The 21,977-nt window shown below is 40.2% G+C and overlaps 1 protein-coding gene across 3 annotated transcripts in view; it reads left to right on the forward strand.

The window, feature by feature from the left end:
• The window catches only part of ITPK1 (inositol-tetrakisphosphate 1-kinase), a 307,786-nt gene extending 286,296 nt beyond the window's left edge, over window positions 1–21,490 (forward strand). For all 3 annotated transcript variants that reach the window (XM_027870122.1, XM_027870121.1, XM_027870120.1), the window contains exons 9-11: window positions 143–210; window positions 7,950–8,112; window positions 20,914–21,490. In XM_027870122.1, the coding sequence (XP_027725923.1) occupies window positions 143–210; window positions 7,950–8,112; window positions 20,914–21,239 (557 nt within the window). In that variant the 3' untranslated portion in view covers window positions 21,240–21,490. The remainder of the gene's footprint in view (window positions 1–142; window positions 211–7,949; window positions 8,113–20,913) is intronic.
• The last annotated feature ends 487 nt before the right edge of the window (window positions 21,491–21,977 follow it).

The raw sequence follows: 21,977 nt of genomic DNA on the forward strand, positions 1-21,977 counted from the left end.
TCTTTCTTTCTTTCTTTCTTTCTTTCTTTCTTTCTTTCTTTCTTTCTCTCTCTCTTTCTTTCTCTCTCTCTCTCTCTCTTTCTCTCCTTCTTTCCTTCTTTACTTCTTTCCTTCTTTCCTTCTTTCTTTTTGTCAATTTCAGACAGAGAATCAATATTCTTCAACAGCCACAACGTGTCAAAACCAGAGTCATCTTCCGTCCTGACAGCAGTAAGTACCTGTCTTTCCACCGCTGGAATTAGCTATGCACATGAATGCTTTCCGTGGAGTACATTTTATAGGATAGAGTCCAGAAGGTTGAATGGTCATGTGGGAAGTTAAGGTTAATTGAGACTACTTGCAAGACAGTCACAATTTAAAGTAGGTTTTATTATTTGCTTTGGACTTTCTCCCTAGCAACAATCATTGCAGTATCCAAGCATTATGAAGAGTTCTGTAAGGAGCAATAATGGATACCCTGGGAGAGAATATATATAATTAGGGTATTTCTCCTGGAAGATTTTGAATTGCTTTTATATCTGTGAGCCACAGGGTAATTTGGTGAGAGCTTTTTGCTCTCTATTTTCACAAGATTTTCAGGGGAAAAAGAAATTACTTTGATTTTTTTTCTCCTCTCCTCATATCATTTATGTTTCTCTATTATCATCCCTGTGCATTTACTTGCAGACCATAGTTATATCAACCTTCAGACTTTATTTCTCTATTGAAAATAGTGCTGTTTACCTTTACTTTTCTCCATCTCATTTTCCAAACTTTTAATCATTTTTACAACTTTTCTGGGTTCTCTCCTTTCTAAGGTCTTGAGCACCAACAGATATACATTAAATAGTTAACATGTGCCCCCCGTGCTGGGGGAGATGAAGATAAATAAGATCTCTTTCCCTCATGGAACACAAAATCTGGTAGTAGTATAGTGTGTGCGTGTGCGCACATGTGTGCACACTTTCTCTCTCTCTCTCTCTGTCTTAGAAAACCTGGATTTCAGTGCCAGCTGTGCCACTTCATACTTCTCTGATTTTGGTCAAGTTATTTAACTTCTCTGGACCAGTTTCCTCACCCACGACATTGAATGTATTGGTCTAGGCAATCCCAAAAGTTCTGTCAGTTCTAAATCTTAATACGCCATAAGCTGTGTTAGAAAACAATACATGATGAATGCATAAGAGGTACAAATCAAGTACTTTATGATGCTTGTGATTCCTGTTTCCAAGCAAGCCTGAGTTGTAATTGAAAGATGATCTTAAGGGTACTAGTATGTTACATAGTTATGAAAGAGTTAGACGACATACTTGAATTGGAGTCAGAAAGACTAGGCTTAAGTCCCAAATCTAAATTGGTAATAGTAATAACAACGATAATATGCATAATAATAATAATAACCAGTACTTAAATAAAACTTTAATAGTTGCAAAGTACTTTGCAAGTAACTCATTTTACCCTCACAACCAACTTGGACAGTAGGTGCTATTTTCGTCATTTTATGAGGAAACTGAGACAGAGGTTAAGTGATTTGCTTAGTCGTCGCACAGTAAATATCTGAGGTTGAATTTGAACTCGGAGCTTGCTGTCTTCATTTTTATCTACTATGCCACATAGCTTCCCCTAAAGGTATGAGATCTTGTGTTTCTGCATGTTTCATTTTCCTCATCTATAATCCTGGTGCTCCCTATCCTACAATATTTTAATGAGGGAACATTTGTAAACCTTAAAGTGCCCTGCATTATAAGGGATTCTTCTATTTAGAATTAGCACCTCACAACTGGCCTTGCTTGATAACATTGCCAAGTCATCTCTCTCTCTCTCTCTCTCTCTCTCTCTCTCTCTCTCTCTCATCATTCTTCTCATTCCTTGCTAAAGCTTGTTCCACCAGGAATTGCAAATTTTTTGTCTTGATCCATTTTATCTTAATCCTTTCACATAGCTCCTATCTACTCCTAATCTTTTTATTTTGAATTCTGTGGTGTATTTCACATTTAGCAGAATCCCAAAGCACATAAGAATTTTATACACTGTAGAGTTGGACAGAGTTCATGTTATGGTTGTGGTCTTTTTTACCTCTTGTGTTGTAAAATCCAGAGTGACTAAGAGATTGTAAATTGTGGCCTTATTATGTCATAGCTATATAACCCTAAACAAATCTCATTAATCTCTCTGGGACTCAGTTTCCTTCTCTCTCGAATGAAAGAGTTGTTTCTATAGGATCTCTGAGATCCTTTGAAGTTGTCATGTTGTAGTTGTAATATTCTGTTTTCAGAGTTTTTGTTTTTGTTTTTCTAGCTTGAAGATGTTTTGAGATTATGTTATTCTTAGGTTTCTCTCAGCTTCAATAATCTATGATTCTTCTACTGCTTGGTTTTGTTCACTTCCTGTGCTCTAGGGGGCTGCAATAGCTTAGTAGTTGTGTGAGAATATGGGCAGTGCAATAAGGCCTGATGCACACATTTGATGGGCAGTGCTGGCCTCTAACACAGACATTCCTTCAGAAAGGTGGGCTGGTACCCTGATGGTGCTGGTTTCCTTTTCAGAAATCCCATATGATTTGCAGTATTTAAAAATAGACAAGTGAAAGGAAATTACCTGTTCCCTTTGCCATATGAGGCAGCTCTAAAAATATCACCCACAGGACCCCTATGGAACACTTGCTTCACAAAGGTCTCTCTCCCCCCGGGCTCAGGTGGTGAGAATTAGTATTAGAAATGCCTGCCTGTGTCCTCCATTGCCACATGTATCTCTCCCCGGTCATGCATCATAAAGATCAGCGTATAGCCAGTGTATAAGTCAGTAACAACAAAGCATAGAGAGGAAAGTGTGATACATCTAAAAGCAAGGAAGACCTACATTTCAGCCCCACGGCTGACATTTACTGGCTGTGAATTAATATATGTAAAGTACTTTTTAACATCTTAAAGTGCTTTATAAATATTCAGATTACTATTTAAAGCACCTAAGTTACATAGTCCATAGAATGCCAGACTTGAAGTCAGGAAGAACTGAGTCTGTATCCTGCCCCAGACACTTATGAGCTGCGGATCCCGGGTAAATCACTTAACTTCTCATAGAGGCAATTTTCCATGTGTGTAAAATGAGGATAGTACTAGCACCTACATGACAAAGTTATGAGGACAGCTAGGTGGTACAGTAGATAGAACATTGGGCTTGGAATCAAGAAGGGTTATCTTCTGGAGTTCAAATCCAGCCTCAGACATTTATTAGCTGTGTGACCCTGGGCAAGTCACTTAACCCTGTTTGCCTCAGTTACTTGTCTATAAAATGAGCTGGAGAAGGAAATGGGAAACCATCCCATTATCTCTGCCAAGAAAACCCCAGATGGTATCTCGGAGAGTCAGACCTAACTGAAACAACTGAACATCACCACCACCACAAGGTTATTGTGAGGATCAAACAGTATGTAAAGTGTTTCAGAATGTTAACTTAAGTGCTTCAAAAATATTAGCTTCTTCTCTTTCTTTTCCCATTTTAACTCTGAGCCTCGCTTTTCTCATCTGTCAAATCATCATAATAACCTATAGTACCTATGTGACATGGTTGTTGTATGGATCAGAAGTGGTAGTGTATGTAGAATATTTCACAAACCTGTATAGATACCAGCTTTTAGTCATGGTAGTTAGCATATAGTTTATATACATCGTAGTATGTAGATACTCAACCAAACGCAGGACAGCAGTCATCAGATGTTAATTGTATTTACTTATGTAAATGCTATAAAGTTTTTATAGAGTTCAACTTTTAGAGGTAGGTATGGTGAAAGTATTATATTTTACAGTGAAGGAAACTGAGGCTTCATATTCTAACCTAGGTAGGTCTTCTCATTCTTAGTGTAGGTGTAGTGCCCATCCGTTTACCTTGTTGGAATGTGGATTGAGGAGGTAAAATTTATGTTCCAGGTATAATACACCCTGCTTTTTTATGTATTACTTTAAGGTTTAAACTATGTTGGGTTTTTTTTTCCCCACAATTCCTTCTTGAGGTTAACATTGCAGATATTATTATCATCTTCTTAAATATAAAATGGGAACAATAATTTTTATTTGTTTGAGTATTTTTATGGGACAGCTAGGTGGCCCAATGGAAAGAGTGCCAGGCCTGGAGGTAGGAAGACTTATCTTCCTGAATTCAAATCTGCCCTCAGATACTTACTAGCTCTGTGATCCTAAGTAAGTCACTTACCTTTTTTGCCTCATTATTCTTATCTGTAAAATGAGCTGCAGAAGGAATGGCAAACTACTCCAGTATCTTTGCCAGGAAAACCTCAAAGAGGGGTCACAATGAGCTGGATATAACTGAACAATAACAACAAAATAATATTTGCATCATCTACATTATAGAATTTTTGTCAGAAAAGCACTTTGTAAACCATAAAATACTATAGAAATGTGATGTATTGTGATAGTTAATAAAGTTTTTGTTTTGTTGAGTTGTTTCAGTTGTGTCTGACTCTTCATGCCCCTATTTGTGGTTTTCTTGGCAAAGATACTGGAGTGGTTTGTCATTTCCTTCTCCAGATCATTTTATAGATGAGGAAACTGAGGCAAACAGGGTTAAGTGACTTGCCCAGGATCACACAGCTAGTAAGTGTCCGGGGCTAGATTTGAACTCAGATTCTTCTGACTCCAGGGCCAGCACTCTATCCACTGTACCACTTAGCTGTCCTAGTTAATAAACTTAGTAAGATCAATAAGATATTGTAATCAAAAGGATTACGGACTGTGCAGTACTTTCACTTTAGGTTCGGATCTCAGGATATAATGACACGTACTCAGTACAACCTTAACAATCACGTTTATTTTACAGTGATTAATAATGATTAAGGCAACACAAGCATATGAATATGAAAATAACATTCAATGCAATAAGTGATAATCAAAATCAAGAAAAGAAAGGATACACACTCACTGACCAGGCGAGCTCAAATACCTACAAGACTGGGGAGTCTAGAGATGATCAAGAGGTCTGATCAGGAGGCCGAAGGAGCAGTGTCCTGCTCCTACTCAACAAGGGCGGTGCACGCAATCTGCCCCTGACAGCAACAGCAGAGATTTGTTGTCCCTATCTCTGACATCAGAGTACTCCAAAAAATCCCCTTTCAGATGCTCCTTTTATATCTATGTAAACCAGGGGAAAACAATCTTAATATTTTGTTTTGTGTACATATCCTTGGTGAGCTCAGGTCCTGGATACATACACATTTTAACAAAGGTGGGAGCTTGATCAGAGCCCCAGATACCTGTTTGTTGTGTAAATCTCCAAGGAGGGATCAAGTCCTTTCACAGTTATACATTTCTCTCAAGAAAAATGTTCCTTGAGATAAGAATTGCTTCCCCCGGGTAACATAGTTTGTTGGTTACTTAATGTTCCGTCTCCATGGTACCCTTGCTCCAATTTACATTCTTTATGTCAGATCATGAGGTGGTTACACGAGGGGCTGGGGAAGATCTTCCTCAGTTTCCCTCACAGATATTAATAAATATTACTTTATATTAATAAATGTTAATAATATTAATAAATAATAAGATATCTTAAAGCAATTTATGAAAACTATATTGCCTGATAGACATTTTCACAAATGTTGGGTGTCACCTGGTCTTGTTTTTATAAACTTTAGTGTGTCCATCTGGGCAAGAATTTGAGATTTCATTTTATTTTTTTATCTCATACTTTACTCTTTTTGCTGAGCTAGTTCCATTAGGGCCAAAGCATTTGACCTTTACCTTGATGAGAATAGTCCAAGAGACGAACTTAATGAATTATTAATGTCACAAGACACAGTTGGGGCTCAGAGCTGTGGCAACATATATTCTTTTAAAAAAAAAAAAGAATCTAAGAGTGTTAAAATGAGAGGTGTCACATGGGGTTCACATAGTACGTAGTTTCTGTTGACTTATGGCCCGGTCCCAGGCTTGGAACAAGGAGGGTTGACCCTTAAATGTATGGGTGCATAGTTTAAGGACCCCAAATTAAATGTGTTAAAATACTGTTTTGCTGCCCAAATACCTATCTGTTAGTTTTCTTGCAGCTGTTGAATCATAGATCTTTCTCTAAAAGATACAGCCATGTGGTTCCATTTTCCAAGTCTCCTTTCGTTTTAGATGTGTTAGCTCTATAAGTCATCATGCCTCATATTCTATGGGCATGAAGGAACTCAAGAGATACCAGCATGGGTTTATTGAGTGCTAACATTGTGCCGGAGCCGTGTTAAAAAATACAAAAGAAATGTAAGGTATGATTGTTGCCTGCCATGAATTTGTAATCTATTTGGGCAGAGAAGACAAGCATGCGTAGAAAAGGCTGATGTCTAATCTCTCATGAAGAGAGGATAGACTAGGTCTGTGTGACTTTAAAGAATTAAACTAGGCCCAGCAGGTAGAAGAAATAAGGAGAGAGATTCAATATATGAGAGAACTCACTAATAATAAGAACTCACTAATAGGCTGTCCAGATATAGGTAATATAGGACAGTGAACTTAGAGATTATCCCTTCTATCCTTCTCATTTGGAGAGGGAGGGGGGAGGAATAAGCATTTATATAGTACCTACTGTGTGCCAGGCCCTGTGTTAAGTGTTCTTTACAAGTATTATCTTATTTGATCCTCACAACAACCTGTGAGGTAAATACTGTCATTATTCTCCTTTTAAGGTTGAAAAAACTAAGGCAACCAGAGATTAAGTGATTTGGCCAAAAGGCACACAGCTAGGGAGTGTCTCAGGCTGTATTTGAACTCAGATCTTCCTGACTCCAGGCCCAGCACCCTGTTCACTGTGTTATCTAGAGAGGTTAAGTAACTACCAGTGTCACACAGATTATAAGTAGATGAATCAAACCCAGATCCCTTGAGTCCAAATTCAGTTTTCTTTCTACTATACTGCACTCTCTTTTTATGTAGTGAGCTCCCTATTCCTGGGACTCTTGAAACTGGTGAATGGCTGCCTGCGGCATGCCCCCCCATCAAATTAAATGCTGTTGAATTAGTGCTTCTCATAGGTCAAAACAAATGACCTCTTCATTCATTTCCAGCTCAGTTTCTGTGATTTACTTATTCAGTTCATTCCAGAGCTGTGTGAACTTAGGCAAGTTACCTAACTTTCTGGGTGTGTTTTCTCATCAGGGAAATGATATTGAACCATTTGATCTCTTAATTTATCTCCCAGTTTTGTGATTTTTGTGCTTTGCTAAATAAATACAATGCTATTGTCCAGAAGTCTAAAATCCCTTCTTAGGCACCATCTCATTGATAGGATTTTATTTATAGCTTTTGCATCAAAATTCATTAGTAATATTGGTCTACAGTTTTCTTTCTTTACTTAATCCTTTCTTGGTTTTGGTATTATGACACAATTTCTGATACTATTTTAGCGAATTGTTAACTTTTCAAATTTGAATCCTGAATCCTCTGCCTTCATTCAACAGTTATGATGAAAATATTACCTGTGCTGTAAAAAAGGCTTATTTTTTTTGCCCAGAACTTTGCTTTCTAGGTTCCTTTTTGGTGTTATCAAAAATGGTATTATTTGATGTTAGCCTAATGATATCCCAGGGTCTTTGCCTACAGGTGTCATTGTCCTGGGATCTCTGTCTCTCCACTCTCTGAACTGAATATCTTTAAAAAGTTTATTTGAAGATATTTTCATGCCGTGCTTGCCTCAAGTAGTTTGTACTTTTTTCCCTGGGTATAAAAAATTAAAGCTGTACCTAGTCAATGTAGTCTGGAATAATCAGGGAAGACTTTACAGTGGAAGTGGAATTTGAGCTGGATCTTGAAGGGTGAGGAGAATTTAAATAAGCAGATCATGAGCCTAGGGAGGAGCCTCTTTGGGAAGCACAAATCAAGACATAAATCTTATTGAAAATTCGATTATCTTCTTCCTTTCTTCAAAACAGTTGAATGCTTCCAAGTACATCACACTTGAACTTTTGTGTTTCTTTTTGGTAGCTGGACAAAATAGAAGGCGTATTTGAGAAGCCCTCAGATGAGGTCATCAGGGAGATTTCCAAGGCCCTTCGGCAAGCACTTGGTGTATCGCTGTTTGGGATCGACATCATTATTAACAACCAGACGGGACAGCATGCAGTCATTGATGTCAACGCATTCCCAGGTAAAAGCTGCCCAGCTTCCCAAAGTCATGAACCCTATCTATTCACTGATGGGCTGTTTAGCTAGTTAACAGAACATCATTCTCTTTGCCTCTAGACCTGACCAGCTATCTATTATTAGAGCTAGAAGAAGTCGTATTGATCATCTTACTCAGTCCTTTCATTTTACAGATGGAGAAACTGAGTTCTTAAGAGCAGAAGTGACTTAAGGATTTAACTCTAGAAGGGTCCTTGGATATCATCTGGTTCTAGCCTGAACTGAGTGTTAGGTTAAATGTTTTGCCCAGAATCATACAGCTACTAGGAGGCAGAGCTGGTCCAGGTGTTCCTCAGAGATCCAGTTCTAGGCTATCTCAGTAAAACGAGTCACATGAATTTTTTGGTTCCCCAGTGCATATAAAAGTTATGTTTACACTATACTGTAGTCTATTAAGTGTACAATAGTATTATATCTAAAAAAAAAGTGCATACCTTAATTAAAAATTTCTTTATTGATAAAAATGCTCACCATCATCTGAGTCATCACATGGTGATGTCATCATGTCTTTGCTGGTGGAAGGTCTTGCCTCGGTGATTATGGCTGCTGACTGATCAGGGTAGTGGTTGCTGAAGGTTGGGGTGGCTGTGGCAATTTCTTAAAATAAGATGACAGTGGAATTTGCCACATGAATTGACTCTTCCTTTCACTTGAATACTTAGAGGTCATTGTAAGGTTATTAATTGGCCTAATTTCAATATTGTTACGTCTCAGTGAATAGGGAGGCCCAAGGAGAGGGAGAAAGAGAATGGCCGGTTGGGGGAGAAGTCAGAACAAACGGCATTTATTGGTTAAGTCTGCTGTCTTATATGGGTGCAGTTCATAACACCCCAGAATAATTATAATAGTACCATTAAAGATCACTGATCATAGATCACCATGACAGATATAATAATGAAAAAATTTGAAATGTAGGGAGAATTACCATAATGTGACATAGAGACACAATGTGAGCACATGCAGTTGTGAAAAAATGGCACCAATAAACTTGCTCAATCTGGGGTTGCCACAGACCTTCAGTTTGTTAAAAAACAAACAAAAACCCCACAATATCTTTGAAGTGCAATAAAACAAAATGCAGTAAAACAAAGTATACCTGTATTCACACGCAGGCCCTCTGATTCCAAAGCCATTGTTCCTTCCTCTTCCTGGAGACTGTATCTGTAACTTAGCAGGACATGTTGTTGGTCATAAGGGCAAGAAAGGGAGTGGATTATATCAGTACTATCAGGCAACTCATAAAGTATATGCTGCCTCTTCAGTGGCTTAGTAATGCCAATTTCTGTACCAAGGGTAATATATTACTGTCACCATTAGGATTGCTCAGAGAGGTATATGCATAGCATGGTGGAGAGAGGAGCTGGCCTTGAAGAAGGGAGACTTGGGTTCAAATCTTGCCTTTAGCACCCCACATGTGACTCTGGCAGCTCTCTAAGACTTACAGAGAAGGTGATGTCTTACATTAGTAGAGGGAGTTTACTCACCTGGGAATTCCTTATACAAGTAAAATCCCAGATCCAGTCCCTAACCCTAAACTGATGATTGTTCTGTGTAAATGCCACTAGGAATTCAGTGTTATATAATGGGAATAGCTCTTGTCTTGGATTTCTTAGAAGTCCTGGGTTTGAATCCTGGCTCTGATGCTTATTTTGTGACCTTGAGAAATCACAAATTTTCCTCTGATTTTCAGTTTTCTCATCAGAATAATAATTTTCTAAATTTCTTCATGGAATTGTCATGTAGCTCAGGTGAAATAATAATCCCTACAGCACTTTGTGACTATTTAGTGTTGTATAAACATCCCCCATTATTATTATTGTCATTGTCATTACTGTGCTGTTTGCTGGGGCAGAAATTCTGTCTGGCTTGCCTGGACAGTTGTTGAGAGTTTATATCAATTACAGTTGACACGTCAGACTTGCATACCTCGTGCTTTGATAGACAGTTGTGTAGGGTAGCACGGGAGGGATGCCATTAAACACAAAAGCCTTTTCCATGTTCACTAATGTCACGTTTCTATTTTGTCCACGTGAGATCACGTTTCCCACTTGAGCTTATGAGCTCCTATGGTGAAAATAAGATTTGGAGGGTACAGGTCCTGGGCGTGAATGTGCCCTTGCCACTAACTGGCTGTGTGACCTTGGATTAGTTACTGTAGGCCTCAGTTTCCTGCTTTGTAAAATGAGGGACTTGGCCTAGATGATCTTTTCAGCTATGAATCCTTAAAGGAAGCCCAGGTGAAGGGTCAGGTCAGGAGGTTTGGAGTCTTTTGTGCCTCTAGGCTTCCCATTCTGGGCCACATCAAAGGCTCCATGGAAGGATCGTGAGCCGTGGAATTCTGCCCAACAGTGGTTAATGTGTTCTTTCCTTTATGGTCATAGATCATAGATTTTAGAGTTAGAAAAGACCTTAGAAAACATCTAATCCAACCCCTACGCAGCACCAGGCCTGGGGTCAGGAAGACTCATCTTCCTGAGTTCAAATCCAGCCTCAGACACTTACTAGCTGTGTGACCCTGCACAAGTCACTTAACCCTGTTTGCCTCAGTTTCCTCATCTGTAAAATGAGCTGGAGAAGTAAAGGGCAAACCACTACAGTCTCTTTGCCAAGAAAACACCAAGTGGGGCTACACTGGATTTTATAATAATGATGATGATAACATTTGTGTGGCACTTCATATGTGCCACACACTGTAGGAAGTATACTGCAAGTATTCATTTATTTATTTATTTGTTTGTTTGTTTATTTATTTATTACTTTTTTGGTGAGGCAATTGGGGGTTAAGTGACAGCTGCCCCCCATAGGGAATAAGGATTTATTTATTTATTTGTTTGTTTGTTTAGCTAGGCAATGGGGTTAAGTGACTTGCCCAAGGTCACACAGCTAGTAAGTGTCAAGTGTCTGAGGCCAGATTTGAACTCAGGTCATCCTGACTCCAAGGCCAGAGCTCTATCCACTGTGTCACCTGGCTGCCCCCTTTTTAATATGCCATTTTATAATTATTTTCTCATTTGATCCTCCTAATTACCCTGTGAGGTAGGAAATGGGGATGATCATAGCACCTGCTTTCCAGGGTTGTTTTGAGGATCAAATGAGGTAATTATAAAGCGCTTAGCACAGTGCCTGGCACACAGTAGGCTCTATAGAAATGTTATCATCATCATTAATATTAACATCTAGTGCAACCTCTTCATTTTAGATATGAGGAAACTTGAGAGCCAGACAGCTTAGGTGATTTGCCCAAAGTTATGTAGTTAGTAGCAGAGCTATCGTTATCCCCATTTTACAGATGAGGAAACTGAGGCAAACAGGATTAAGTGACTTGTGCAGAAGACAGAGGTTAAGTGAATTGTTCAAGGTTACATAGCTAATAAAATCCAATTCTCTTCAATCTATTTGGTCATAGCTCTTCTGCCTTTGTTCACCCTAGATCATTATTCTGGAACAGTCTGTAGATTTTGTCTGTAAACTGCCCTGCTCTTCAGATGAGAGTACCTGTAAACCCCGAAAGGAAAAAGCAACAGGTTTTCTACCAACTTTCAAGTGTATCTGATTTCACTGTGAGATAGCCAGAAAGCAGATCAGTTTTCAGAGAGAGAGAGAGTGTGTGTGTGTGTGTGTGTGTGTTTTCCACTTACCTTGTTGATTCAGGCTTCCTTATGAAGCAAAAAACAAGCTTTTAAGCCTTTGGAAAATCTGAGTCAGGATGAAATTGAATAATACGTGTGGTAGAAAGGCAGAACAGACCCTCTTAACTGTCATTGGGGAAGTGCTTTGCACAAGGATGAGAATTTTGCTTCTCTCTCCTAGGTTCTTGGTGCCCACTTTGACCCTGAACAGAGTAAGGTCCTGGGGCTGGGGCTGAAGGAAATAGTCTGCCCAGCTGTGAGAGATCCACTGTACCTTAACAGAAGAAGCAGGACAGGGCACTAGAATCAATCAGCCAGTAATTATTAAATGCCTGCTATGTGCCAGGCACTGTTCTTAGCACGGGAGATACAAGTACAGAGAATAAAGCTGTCTGCGCTCACAGTGAGTTTACATTCTAATGGGGGTAGGGAGGTGACACTGAATATAAATAAAATATATAGAGAGCATAAAATATAATGTGAATACACACACATAGTAGTTACATACAAGGTAAAAAGGAGGAAGGGAAAGCTCTCACAGTTGTGGGGCTTAGAAAAGGCCACACGCAGAAGATGGTGTTTGAGCTTCAGCTTAAAGAAGGAGAGGAGATTCTGAGGTCCAGTGAAGGACAGAGTCTATCATTCCAGGCAAGAGTGCCCAGTGAGCTTAGAAAAATAGGATGGCTCTGATTACGTGGGTTTTGAAAAGCTAAAGAGAGGAGTTTATTTTTTTTATCCTGGAGACAGTATGAAGCCTCTGGGGTTGGTTGAGTAGGAGTAATCACCTGATTACATCTGAGCTTGAGGAAGGTCACTTGTTGCTGTGTATATTGTGGACTGGAGGGGTCAGAGACAGATTTGAGGTCGGGGGTCCAAGTAGGAGGCTGTTATAGAAATCTAGTCAAGAGGTAATGAGGGCCTGGACTGAGCTCTAAGGTGCTAGGTGTTGGAGTGGATAGATGTGAGCTTCAGTTTTCTTATCTGTGAAATGGGAGATGATGTTTGTACGATCCACCTCCTAAGGTTGCTGCAGGGGTCAAATCACATAACTGCCACAGTGCTGTGAAAGCTGCACACTGCCCTGTGCAATCTCCGAACTGAAAACTGCCCACAAAATGTGTGGGATTGTCGCTTCTGCTGTTGAGTCATCCATTTGGATCCTTGTGTTTGGTTGCATTTGCTTAAAAATATGCTACAACAACTAGTCCTTTCTTGGTCACGAGCTAGGGGCAATGTGGTCTAGTTGCTAAAATGCTGGCCCTTCACCAGCATTCACTTTGCATCTCCACTGAGAACAACAGCATCAGTGACCCTGAGCTAGTTTCTTTGATCCTTCTAGAGTCTGCCTGGATGCTTTTCTTAGGATGTTTTGTTCGTGTAGCAGTCTCTGTAAATGGCTTAGATATTGTTTTTGATTCAGGTACTTGACTCTGAGATTCCTTGGGGGGAAAACTCAGAGCCTTATTCCCAGTAGCTTTTACATAGGAGGGAGGGGGGATGGGGAGTGCACAATTTTCTGGATGATTTTTGAGTTGTGACAATGAAACACTTTTCTAATATGCCAGGTTTTCTATTGGGAAGCTCTCACCTTTTCTCTTTGCTGTTAAGACTAAAACAGGGTTTTTTCTTCTTTATTCTTTGTGAAAAATGATGACTTGCTGGGGAGGAGAGATGAATATTTTTGGAAAAAAGGTGGTGTAAAAAGAGACCAAATACTTTTTTAAAAAAATAATTAAAATAGGCAAGAGCTTTATTCCCTCCAGCATCATCTTCCTTTGGCTTTTTTTCCTGGAGATTAGAATATGTGTGAGTGTGACTTAATGAAGGCAGAAGAAAGGCATCTGGGACCTTAGAGATTATCTAGAGTTCAGCCTTCTTATTTTGCAGAGAAAAAAATAGACCCAGAGGAGGGAAACGAGCAGGTTGGATATGCTGAGGCCCGGAGTCAAAGAGGCAACATAATTCAGGTTTTTTTGTCTCCCCAAATGTAAGGGCTGGATGAGACATTAAAATATAGAATGTTAACATTGACAAGTTGGACTATAGAATGCTAAAGCTGGAAGACATCTTAGAATATGAAACCTTTGAGCAGAATTCTACAGCTAGAAGAGACATCGTGGATAGACTGCTAGACCTAGAGTCAGGGATACCTGGGGTTAAATCCTCCTCTGATCACGCAGCTACCTGTGCTATCCTGGGCCAGTCACTTAAGCTCTCTATGCCTGAGTTTCATCATCTGTAAAATGAGGGGATGGCACTATGAGGTGAACTTTACAGCCCTTAAGTCTATGATTCGCTTATCTTGACCAACCTTGTATTTTATGAGGGAATAAATTCAACCCGAATCTCATTTAATCATTATGATAGCTTACATTTATATATTGCTACTGAAGTCTTGCTCTGATGCCATGTTGTGAGTTGGAAGTGACAATGTTTGGTTTCTAAAATTTATGCCAATGAATGACAAAGTTTTGGCAACATAACTGGAAAGACAAGAAAAGTATGGGTGAAACATTATGTAACCATCCCAGGTATATTGCTGTATAGTAGAAGATAAATGCCATATGAATGACATAGATAATAAGAGCTATGGGTTCAGAGGAAAGAGGCATCATTGTGGTCTTGGCTGGGTCTGTGGAACAGCTATGAGGAGAAAGTTGTAACGATGGTTAGAATTTAGGCAGAGAGAGATCTTTCCAGGCAGGAAAGATGTATTATGCAGGTCAGCAGAGGCAGGAATGATTGGGACATGTCCAAGGACAAGCCCTTTTTACAGAGGTCTGAGTTCTCCCTTCTAGTATTTGGGAAGCATTGTCCTGTATTGAAATGAGCATTGAGCCTATAGTACTTGAATTCTAGTCCCATCGCTACTGCTCACTGGCTTTGGGGTCTCAGAGAAGTCACCTCACAGAATCTTAGAGTAGGAAGGGACCTTAGCAATCATCTGGCCCAAGCCCTGTTTTCACAGCAGTCATCAGGGCTGGGAGTTTTCTCTTTTGTAAAATGAGTGGTTTGAACTGCAGGTTCTCTAAGGCCCTTTCCAGCACTAACGTCTCATATTCTTTCTTAGTTTCCCTATTCAGTAACAGCAAAGGTAGGAGGACAGGAAATTGAAGAGGAGCTGTGCTTTAAGGACTGATAAAAATGTAGCTAAAATAAAGTCAGTCTGGAAGCCAGGCAGAGAGACGTGCCTGATAAGCTCATTTACCAGGCTATGAATGTGCCCCTCCCTTGTGGACTTGGGGAAAGAAGTATCTAGGTAACGGGGACCTCAAAAGGTCTCCTGCGTCCAGGGGCAGAGGGAGGAGCAGCTGCTGTAACATAGTCTCTGGTGGCAGGTTGGGGAGCTGTAGCAAGGGCCCTGTCTTATCAGATTTTTCTCTTTACATTAAGAAGCAATGTGTGCTCCTTAAGATACAAGCTTCCTAGAGTGCAAGGACTGTTTGTTTTGGCTCTGTATCCCTAGCACCTTGGAGATAGATATTCAGACCTTAACAAATGCTTGTTGAATTGGATTGAATCTTGAAATGATCATTGAACTCGGAGCCAGAAGATTGTGGACCCAAGTCTGAGCCAGTCTGTACCACAGAACATCCTGTCCCTTCCTCCTTACACAGTCTGAATGTTTCCTTTTCTTTAAAAGGATAGTAATAATACCTTCTTGCCTCACAGAATGGTGTAAGGAAAGTGCTTCATAAAGTACCATATAAATGATTTCTTGCCTGGTGAATTAACTGGGTGGGTGTCTATGTTTGTTGCCATAGTGGTCTGGTATCTGTGAGGGACTTCACCACTTTTTTATCTGCTCATTGAGAGTTGCCTGAGGGGCACTGGGAGGCTGTGTGAGCCCAGCATCACAAGCCAGTTCCTGTGTCACAGGTTGGATCTGAACCCTAGTATTCTGGCCACAAAGGTTAGCTCTGTCTTTACAATCCACTGTGCACCACTGCCTCTCAGCTCTGTTACGTCTCATTCACGATACTAATATTTATGTATTCCTTTGAAGGTTTGCAAAGCACTTGGTACATAATATATCATTTGTTCCTCATTATGTTATCTAACTTAAGTGGGCTCTTACTGCTTTGTGAAAATCTTTTATTTTTTTTTCTTGACTTTTACATTCTCCATAGCAACTGTCCAAACTTTTTCTCTCCTTAGACCTTTCATATCACCTCTTGCCCTGGTCCTCTCAATAAAGGGCCTCGTTTTCTTACCTGTAAAATAAAGCAAGTGGCTTCTCAGATTTCTTTCCCAGTTACAGTTATGATCCTGTGTTCATCTCTTAGCCTAGGGATAAGACCTAACATGGAAGTATAGGTCAGAGGTCAGTCATTTTAGGAGGATCATCCAGACTCTTGATTCCAGGAAAACCCATTATTGGTACCATTTAGCCTTTGCATATTCCAGAGGTGTATCTTGGTGTCAGCCACAAAGACATGTAAAACTGTTGTTGTTTTCCTGTACAGTACTGCCCAGGCTCAGATTGACTTGGTTCACTTTCTCACATGGGTCCTTGCCTGACTTTGCTAGTTGACTTTTAAAATAGACCCAGTTTGTGGGAATAAGGTGGGTGTCAGGACTGGGAGGCATGAGCAACAGAGTTTGTGACATTTACTGAGTTTTTGTTTTTCCTGAAAAAAATTCTTCTTTACTTTAAAGCGAAGCTCTGTGAGATTTCACAGACTATAGGAATGGTTTTTAGAACATGCCTGGGTCACTTTTTGGTGACCCAAACCTGTGACCAACAAACAGGAAGGGTCTCGTTAAGAGAAGGCAACTCTGTGCTGGTGGTGGCTCAGTGAGGACCTCATCTTTGCATATTCGGCTGTTGCTGGGGAACAGCTTAATTCTCAGGGTATTTACAGAACATTGTATAAATTAGAAGGCTAAGCTTAGGGGTTTTTTCCCCCTGTTTTCTACATATATGAATGCTGGAACCTCTCTTCTTTCACTCTATTCTATGAGCAGAGTTGGAGTTAATGCAGTCTGGTTTTACTTTGACTTGTTCTACCCAAGAGATCTTGTTCTCAGGCATGGTGCCCGGCAGTCAGACTGAGCCATCTTCATTCAATCCTAGGAGCAAGTGGTCAGGTCCCTATGACTGCTGATATGATAATAGCTCACAATTATGTAACTCCCTTAAGGTTTTTTAAGGCCTTTGATCTTATTTGATCCTTAACAACCACCATATGAGAAAGAAGGTGACGTTGTCTGTTTTTTACATGAATGATCTAAGGATTAGGAAGGTTGTTTTAGACACCCGAATCGCCTCACTCCCAAGGCCCATGTTTTTTCCATGAGTCAAGGTTGCTAAGCCATAACTGAGTTATTTCAGGGCTGTGCTTTTGTATTTAGACAACCTGAAAGCAACATCAATAATTTGAACCTTAATCTCTTGAATGATCTTAGTCTTGACTATGTTTTCATTGCTTTTTAGGGAAAAGCTAACTTAACCTTTGTGGTAGGGATCTAGGTAGATGTTACTCCTACTCATTTTTAATGCTAGCATCCAGGATGTGTACAAGTAGTCTCTTTCTAGACTAAACCAGTCTTATCAGGCTGTGACTATATTATTTGGGAATGAAATAGGAAGGACAATATTTGATCTGCAGTGTATCATGGAGAACCCAGGGTATCAAAGGGTATATAGGGTATAAAAGGGTATATAGCATGAGCTCTGTAAAGTCCTAACATACTGCAAAGACTTTGAGTTTGGGTCCAGTGACTGACTGGACCAGTCAGGACCAGAGATAATGCATGATTTGAAAGTGTTGATTAGGTGTTGTATTTCATTTTGTTTTGTTTTTTTTTTTGTTGTTGTTTGTTTGTTTGTTGGTTTTTTGTTTTTTTTTTTGTCACAGAAGCTTATGGAGACAGTCTGTTAAGGCCTACCTAGATGAATTTACAGATTTTTGAAGTATATGCACTCACATGTTAAGAGCATTTATTCAGTAGTATGTTACTTTTTGAGCATTCATGCCCATTATGTGGGAAAGATTTTATTTTACATGTGTCTGTATGTATATATACACCCACACTGATATAGGGAAGAAGATCCAGCAAAGAAATTCCCTCTACCTCTGTGAATTTATACCTGCTCTGTAGCTTACAGTCTTACAGAGAGTTCCCTTGGGGGGGACTTGAAGAGATTCAATGAGTTAGCCAGGGTCACACACCATTGTGTGTTTGGACTTGAACTTGGATCTTTTTCCCTCCCACTCTACTACACCATAGCTATATCTCTTGTCATGGAATCCTTGTCATCGTACTGTCCTTCTTCATCCTCCCAAACAGTGTTCTGTATCTGGAATTACAATGACTGACAGAAGGGGAAAAAGTTAACCATTTATAATTTTTAAAAATACACAATAATTTCTAATATTATACAAATTATACATCACAAGACTATTTTAGAGGCACCAATCAAAACTTCCATCCAAAATATCCCATGGTCACCAGTAAGAATAGGAGACTAGACACTTAGGTAGTACAGTGCATATAGAGTGTTGAACTTGGATTCAGGAAGACTTGAATTGAGTTCAGGCCTTAGACTTTTTCCCTTTCCTAATTCACAAGTTCAGCTTGTTGTGCCGAATGGGCATCAGGTAGCGATGAAGCTTCAATCACTTCTGTGGTGGTAGTGATTCCATAACCTGCATCCAAGTTTCCTTCCTCATTTCTGAGGCAGGAGCCATCAGTATGCCAGTCAAAGTCTGCTCCCTCTAAGGGGGTTGCCTTCAGGTCCTCCCAGGGAGACACTTCCTAGCTATGTGACCCTCAGCAAGTGACTTAACCACCACCTGCCTCAGTTTCCCTCATCTGTAAAATGGGGATAAAATCTACCTCCCAGTGTTGTGAAGATAAAAGGAGATAATATTTGTAAAGTGCTTTGTAAATTTTAAAGCGCTCTCTAAATGTTAGCTATTATTTGTGGGCATGTATTTCTCTTCTGTGGTAGTAAGGTCATCTCTGGAAAGGATAAATGGATTTTTCATATTCTAAACTTAACATTTCTCCTAAAATATGATGACATAGCCTTTCAGCTTATTGTGTCATAATTATAATTATAGGTTTTTTAAACCTTCCAGTTTGATTAATGCCTTACATAAGATCAATTCAGCATCAGGTGAATGAATAGCAGTTATATACATTTAGCAATGTTCATTTCCTACTGAGAGACTCCAACTAACTCTTGATAATTGTGAGTCTGACTCAGAGAGATTGTTGGAACTTGGATCAAAGTTCTCCAGATGGGATAGCTGGTCCATTTTGTGAAAGATAGTTCTGTGTTTTAAAGAGTTATGTCACTAATCCTCCAAAACTACAAAAATTTCGTTGGGTACTCCCTTTGTAGTAAAAATTGCAGCCCTTTAGTGACTTATTAGTTTGTCTCCAAGAGTTGCCATGACTAAAAAAATTCGGTTACTTTACACCTGGTGATGAGCCTTTCCACATTTAGCCTAGTTCTTGGACCGCAGGAACACAGTCTGCCCCTGGGCCCATATTTTAAGCCTTTTCTGCTTCATAGAACCTGCTGGAGGTTATGCTTCCCTGAAATAATCATAGAGAGCCCAGGGACACCACCAGGCAATGATAGGGCATCAAAGTAAGACTCCACTAGAGAGATACCATACATATCTATAAATTCTCTGCAGCAGTTCTTAAAGACAACCAGCATTTGGGGGGGATATGAACTTGGGTATTTATTGCCTTTCATTCCTCCCACCATCCAGAGTGGTTCATACAGATCCAGGCATCATCTCTTGTCCAGTTCAGCCTTAAAGCCCTTTCTTGTAAGTCAGCATAACTTTGGCTCCGAGAAGAAAACATGATAAGATTGCTTCCCATGCATATTCTAAACCTATTTGGTTGCTCTTGGAAATCCATTCACCAAAGCCCATGTCAGGAAAATCCTTGTCCTGGGATGAGATGAGCAGTTTATCTTAGCAGAGTGCTTATATAGATTTAGGGAAGGAGCAATTAATTTGTTCGTGTGGTTGGAAGGAAGAGGCCTCCTTAGGACATCAGAATTTGGGGATTTGAGTGACTTCACTTTCCAGGGATCTTGGGCACAAAAAAGAAATAACAGACACATGACTCACATGTCTCTTCTCCTGTCATTTTTCCTCTCAAAAATCCTTAAACTAGCAGTTCTAGTTCCTGCTGCCTCGTGTATTTGACTAGGTAGTTTTCTTCTCACACTCTCCCTTCTACTGTAGGCCTAGCACTGTGCTAAGGCCAACAGACACAGAAGTGGGCCAGTCCCTGAGCTCAGGGTACTTTTATTACATGTCAGCCAGTAAGCATTTATTAAGTGCTTATTATATGCCAGGCAAGGTGCTGAACACCAGGGATTTTTTTTTTTAAGGTAAAAAACATAGCCGCTGCCCTCAAGGAACTCACATTCTAATAGGAGAGACACCATGCAAACATGTGGGCTCATACAAGATATGGACACAGTATGTGAATGTAATCTAAAAAGTAAAGACATTAGCTTTGGGGGTGGAGAGTGGGGAGTGATGTATACAGTCTAGAAAGGAAAGACCCTCACCTCCCCCTCAGAAGGTGGGATCTGAGCCATTTTAGAGCAGAAGATTCCAAAGCAAATTACTTTGTTCTCCAGGCTGTTTCCTCAGCTGTAAAATGGAAATCTTAATTTCTTCTCTGCTTTCCTCATAGAATTGTTGAAAAAAAAAGCACTAATTAAAATGCAAGAGAAGTGGGGGGGGGTACACAAATGTCATGAGCTGTGATAATCATCATGAGGGTGATGCCCCACAGTGTCTTATTCAAGATTCTAGTTCTTCTCCCCCGCAAAAGCCCTTATCCACAGCACTTAACATTGCTTATTTTATTGGGAGGGAGAGAGCATTGGTGTGGTAAATAGAAAGAGCTCTGGTTTCTAGTCCTGCCTCTAGCTGTGTGACTTTGAGCAGCTCACTTAATTTCTTTGGGTCTCAGTTTCTACTTCTGCAAAATGAATGGATTGGATTAGATCATCTCTGAGGTAGGTCTTTTCCAATTTTAACATTTGGTATTATATTTCTATTTCCATCTCTTAATCTTCTGCCTCTGTGGTTCTAGAGAAAAAGAAACCATCTCTCTTTTTTATTTCTTTTCTTCTTTTCTTCACTCAGGCTATGAGGGTGTGACTGAATTCTTCACTGACCTCTTGAACCACATAGCCGCCGTCCTACAAGGCCAGAACCTGGAAACGACCCCACTCAGCCACAGCAAGCTCCTGGCTGACCCATCTGGTGGCTTAGCAGGGGAGCGGACACGGGGCACCAGTGCGGGGTGCTGCAGCAACGTGATGGGCAAAGACTCCTCCTGGATCGTGGAGAGTGAGACCAACACCTCGGTGAAGCTACAGCACCAGCGACTGGGGTGCAACCCTGCTGTGTCCCCCAGCTTCCAGCAGCACTGTGTGGCAACACTGGCCACCAAAGCGTCTTCCCAATAGCTGGTGGCACTGTGGACCAGGGCACAAGCGAAGGGCCCATCTAGAATCACGATGATGAGGCAAGCAGCTTAGAAGAGTTCCACCTACTACGACAAATTTCCATTGATTATTTTTTTAACCTGATTTCCTGATGCAATGATTTAAAAGGAGGGGGGCAAAAACCACAGTGATCAGAGCGGGAGAAAATGGGATGTTTCACCCACTTCCATTTGCAAATCTTTTAACAAGTTTACACACACTTGTGTTTTCAACACTAGACGTTAATGTGTGGGATGGTTGGTTTTTGTTTTTGGTGATTTATTTTGTGGTTTCTCGTGTGTGTGTGTGTGTGTGTGTGTGTGTGTGTGTGTATGTCTATGTTTATGTCTATGTACATGCGGTTATTCCCCCTTCATAAACTGTAATTGACCACCATGGGCCAACCTGTGTGACCTTTAACAAGTTATTTCACCTGTCTAGGCTTTAGATTCCTCATCTATAAATTGAGGGGGTTGGGCTCAATCTCTAAGGTCCTTCCAGCCTATATGATTCTATGTCTTAAGTCCAGACCTCCTAGAATTAGAGAGGCCAAGGTTGAAATTGTGTGTGAATGTCATAATTTAAAGAGAATTTTGAGTTGCTATAGATGGTTTTGTCTTCTCTTTTGATCACCCACCTGCCCCCTTAGTTGTGGTCCACTCTTCTTCCCTTGGCCCGGTCCCCCTTTTGCCCTACTCCACAATCCCAGTAGGAAAATGA

The sequence above is a fragment of the Vombatus ursinus genome, unplaced genomic scaffold, assembly GCF_900497805.2.
Source record: "Vombatus ursinus unplaced genomic scaffold, bare-nosed wombat genome assembly UNPS02014794.1, whole genome shotgun sequence".
Classification (NCBI taxonomy): domain Eukaryota; kingdom Metazoa; phylum Chordata; class Mammalia; order Diprotodontia; family Vombatidae; genus Vombatus; species Vombatus ursinus.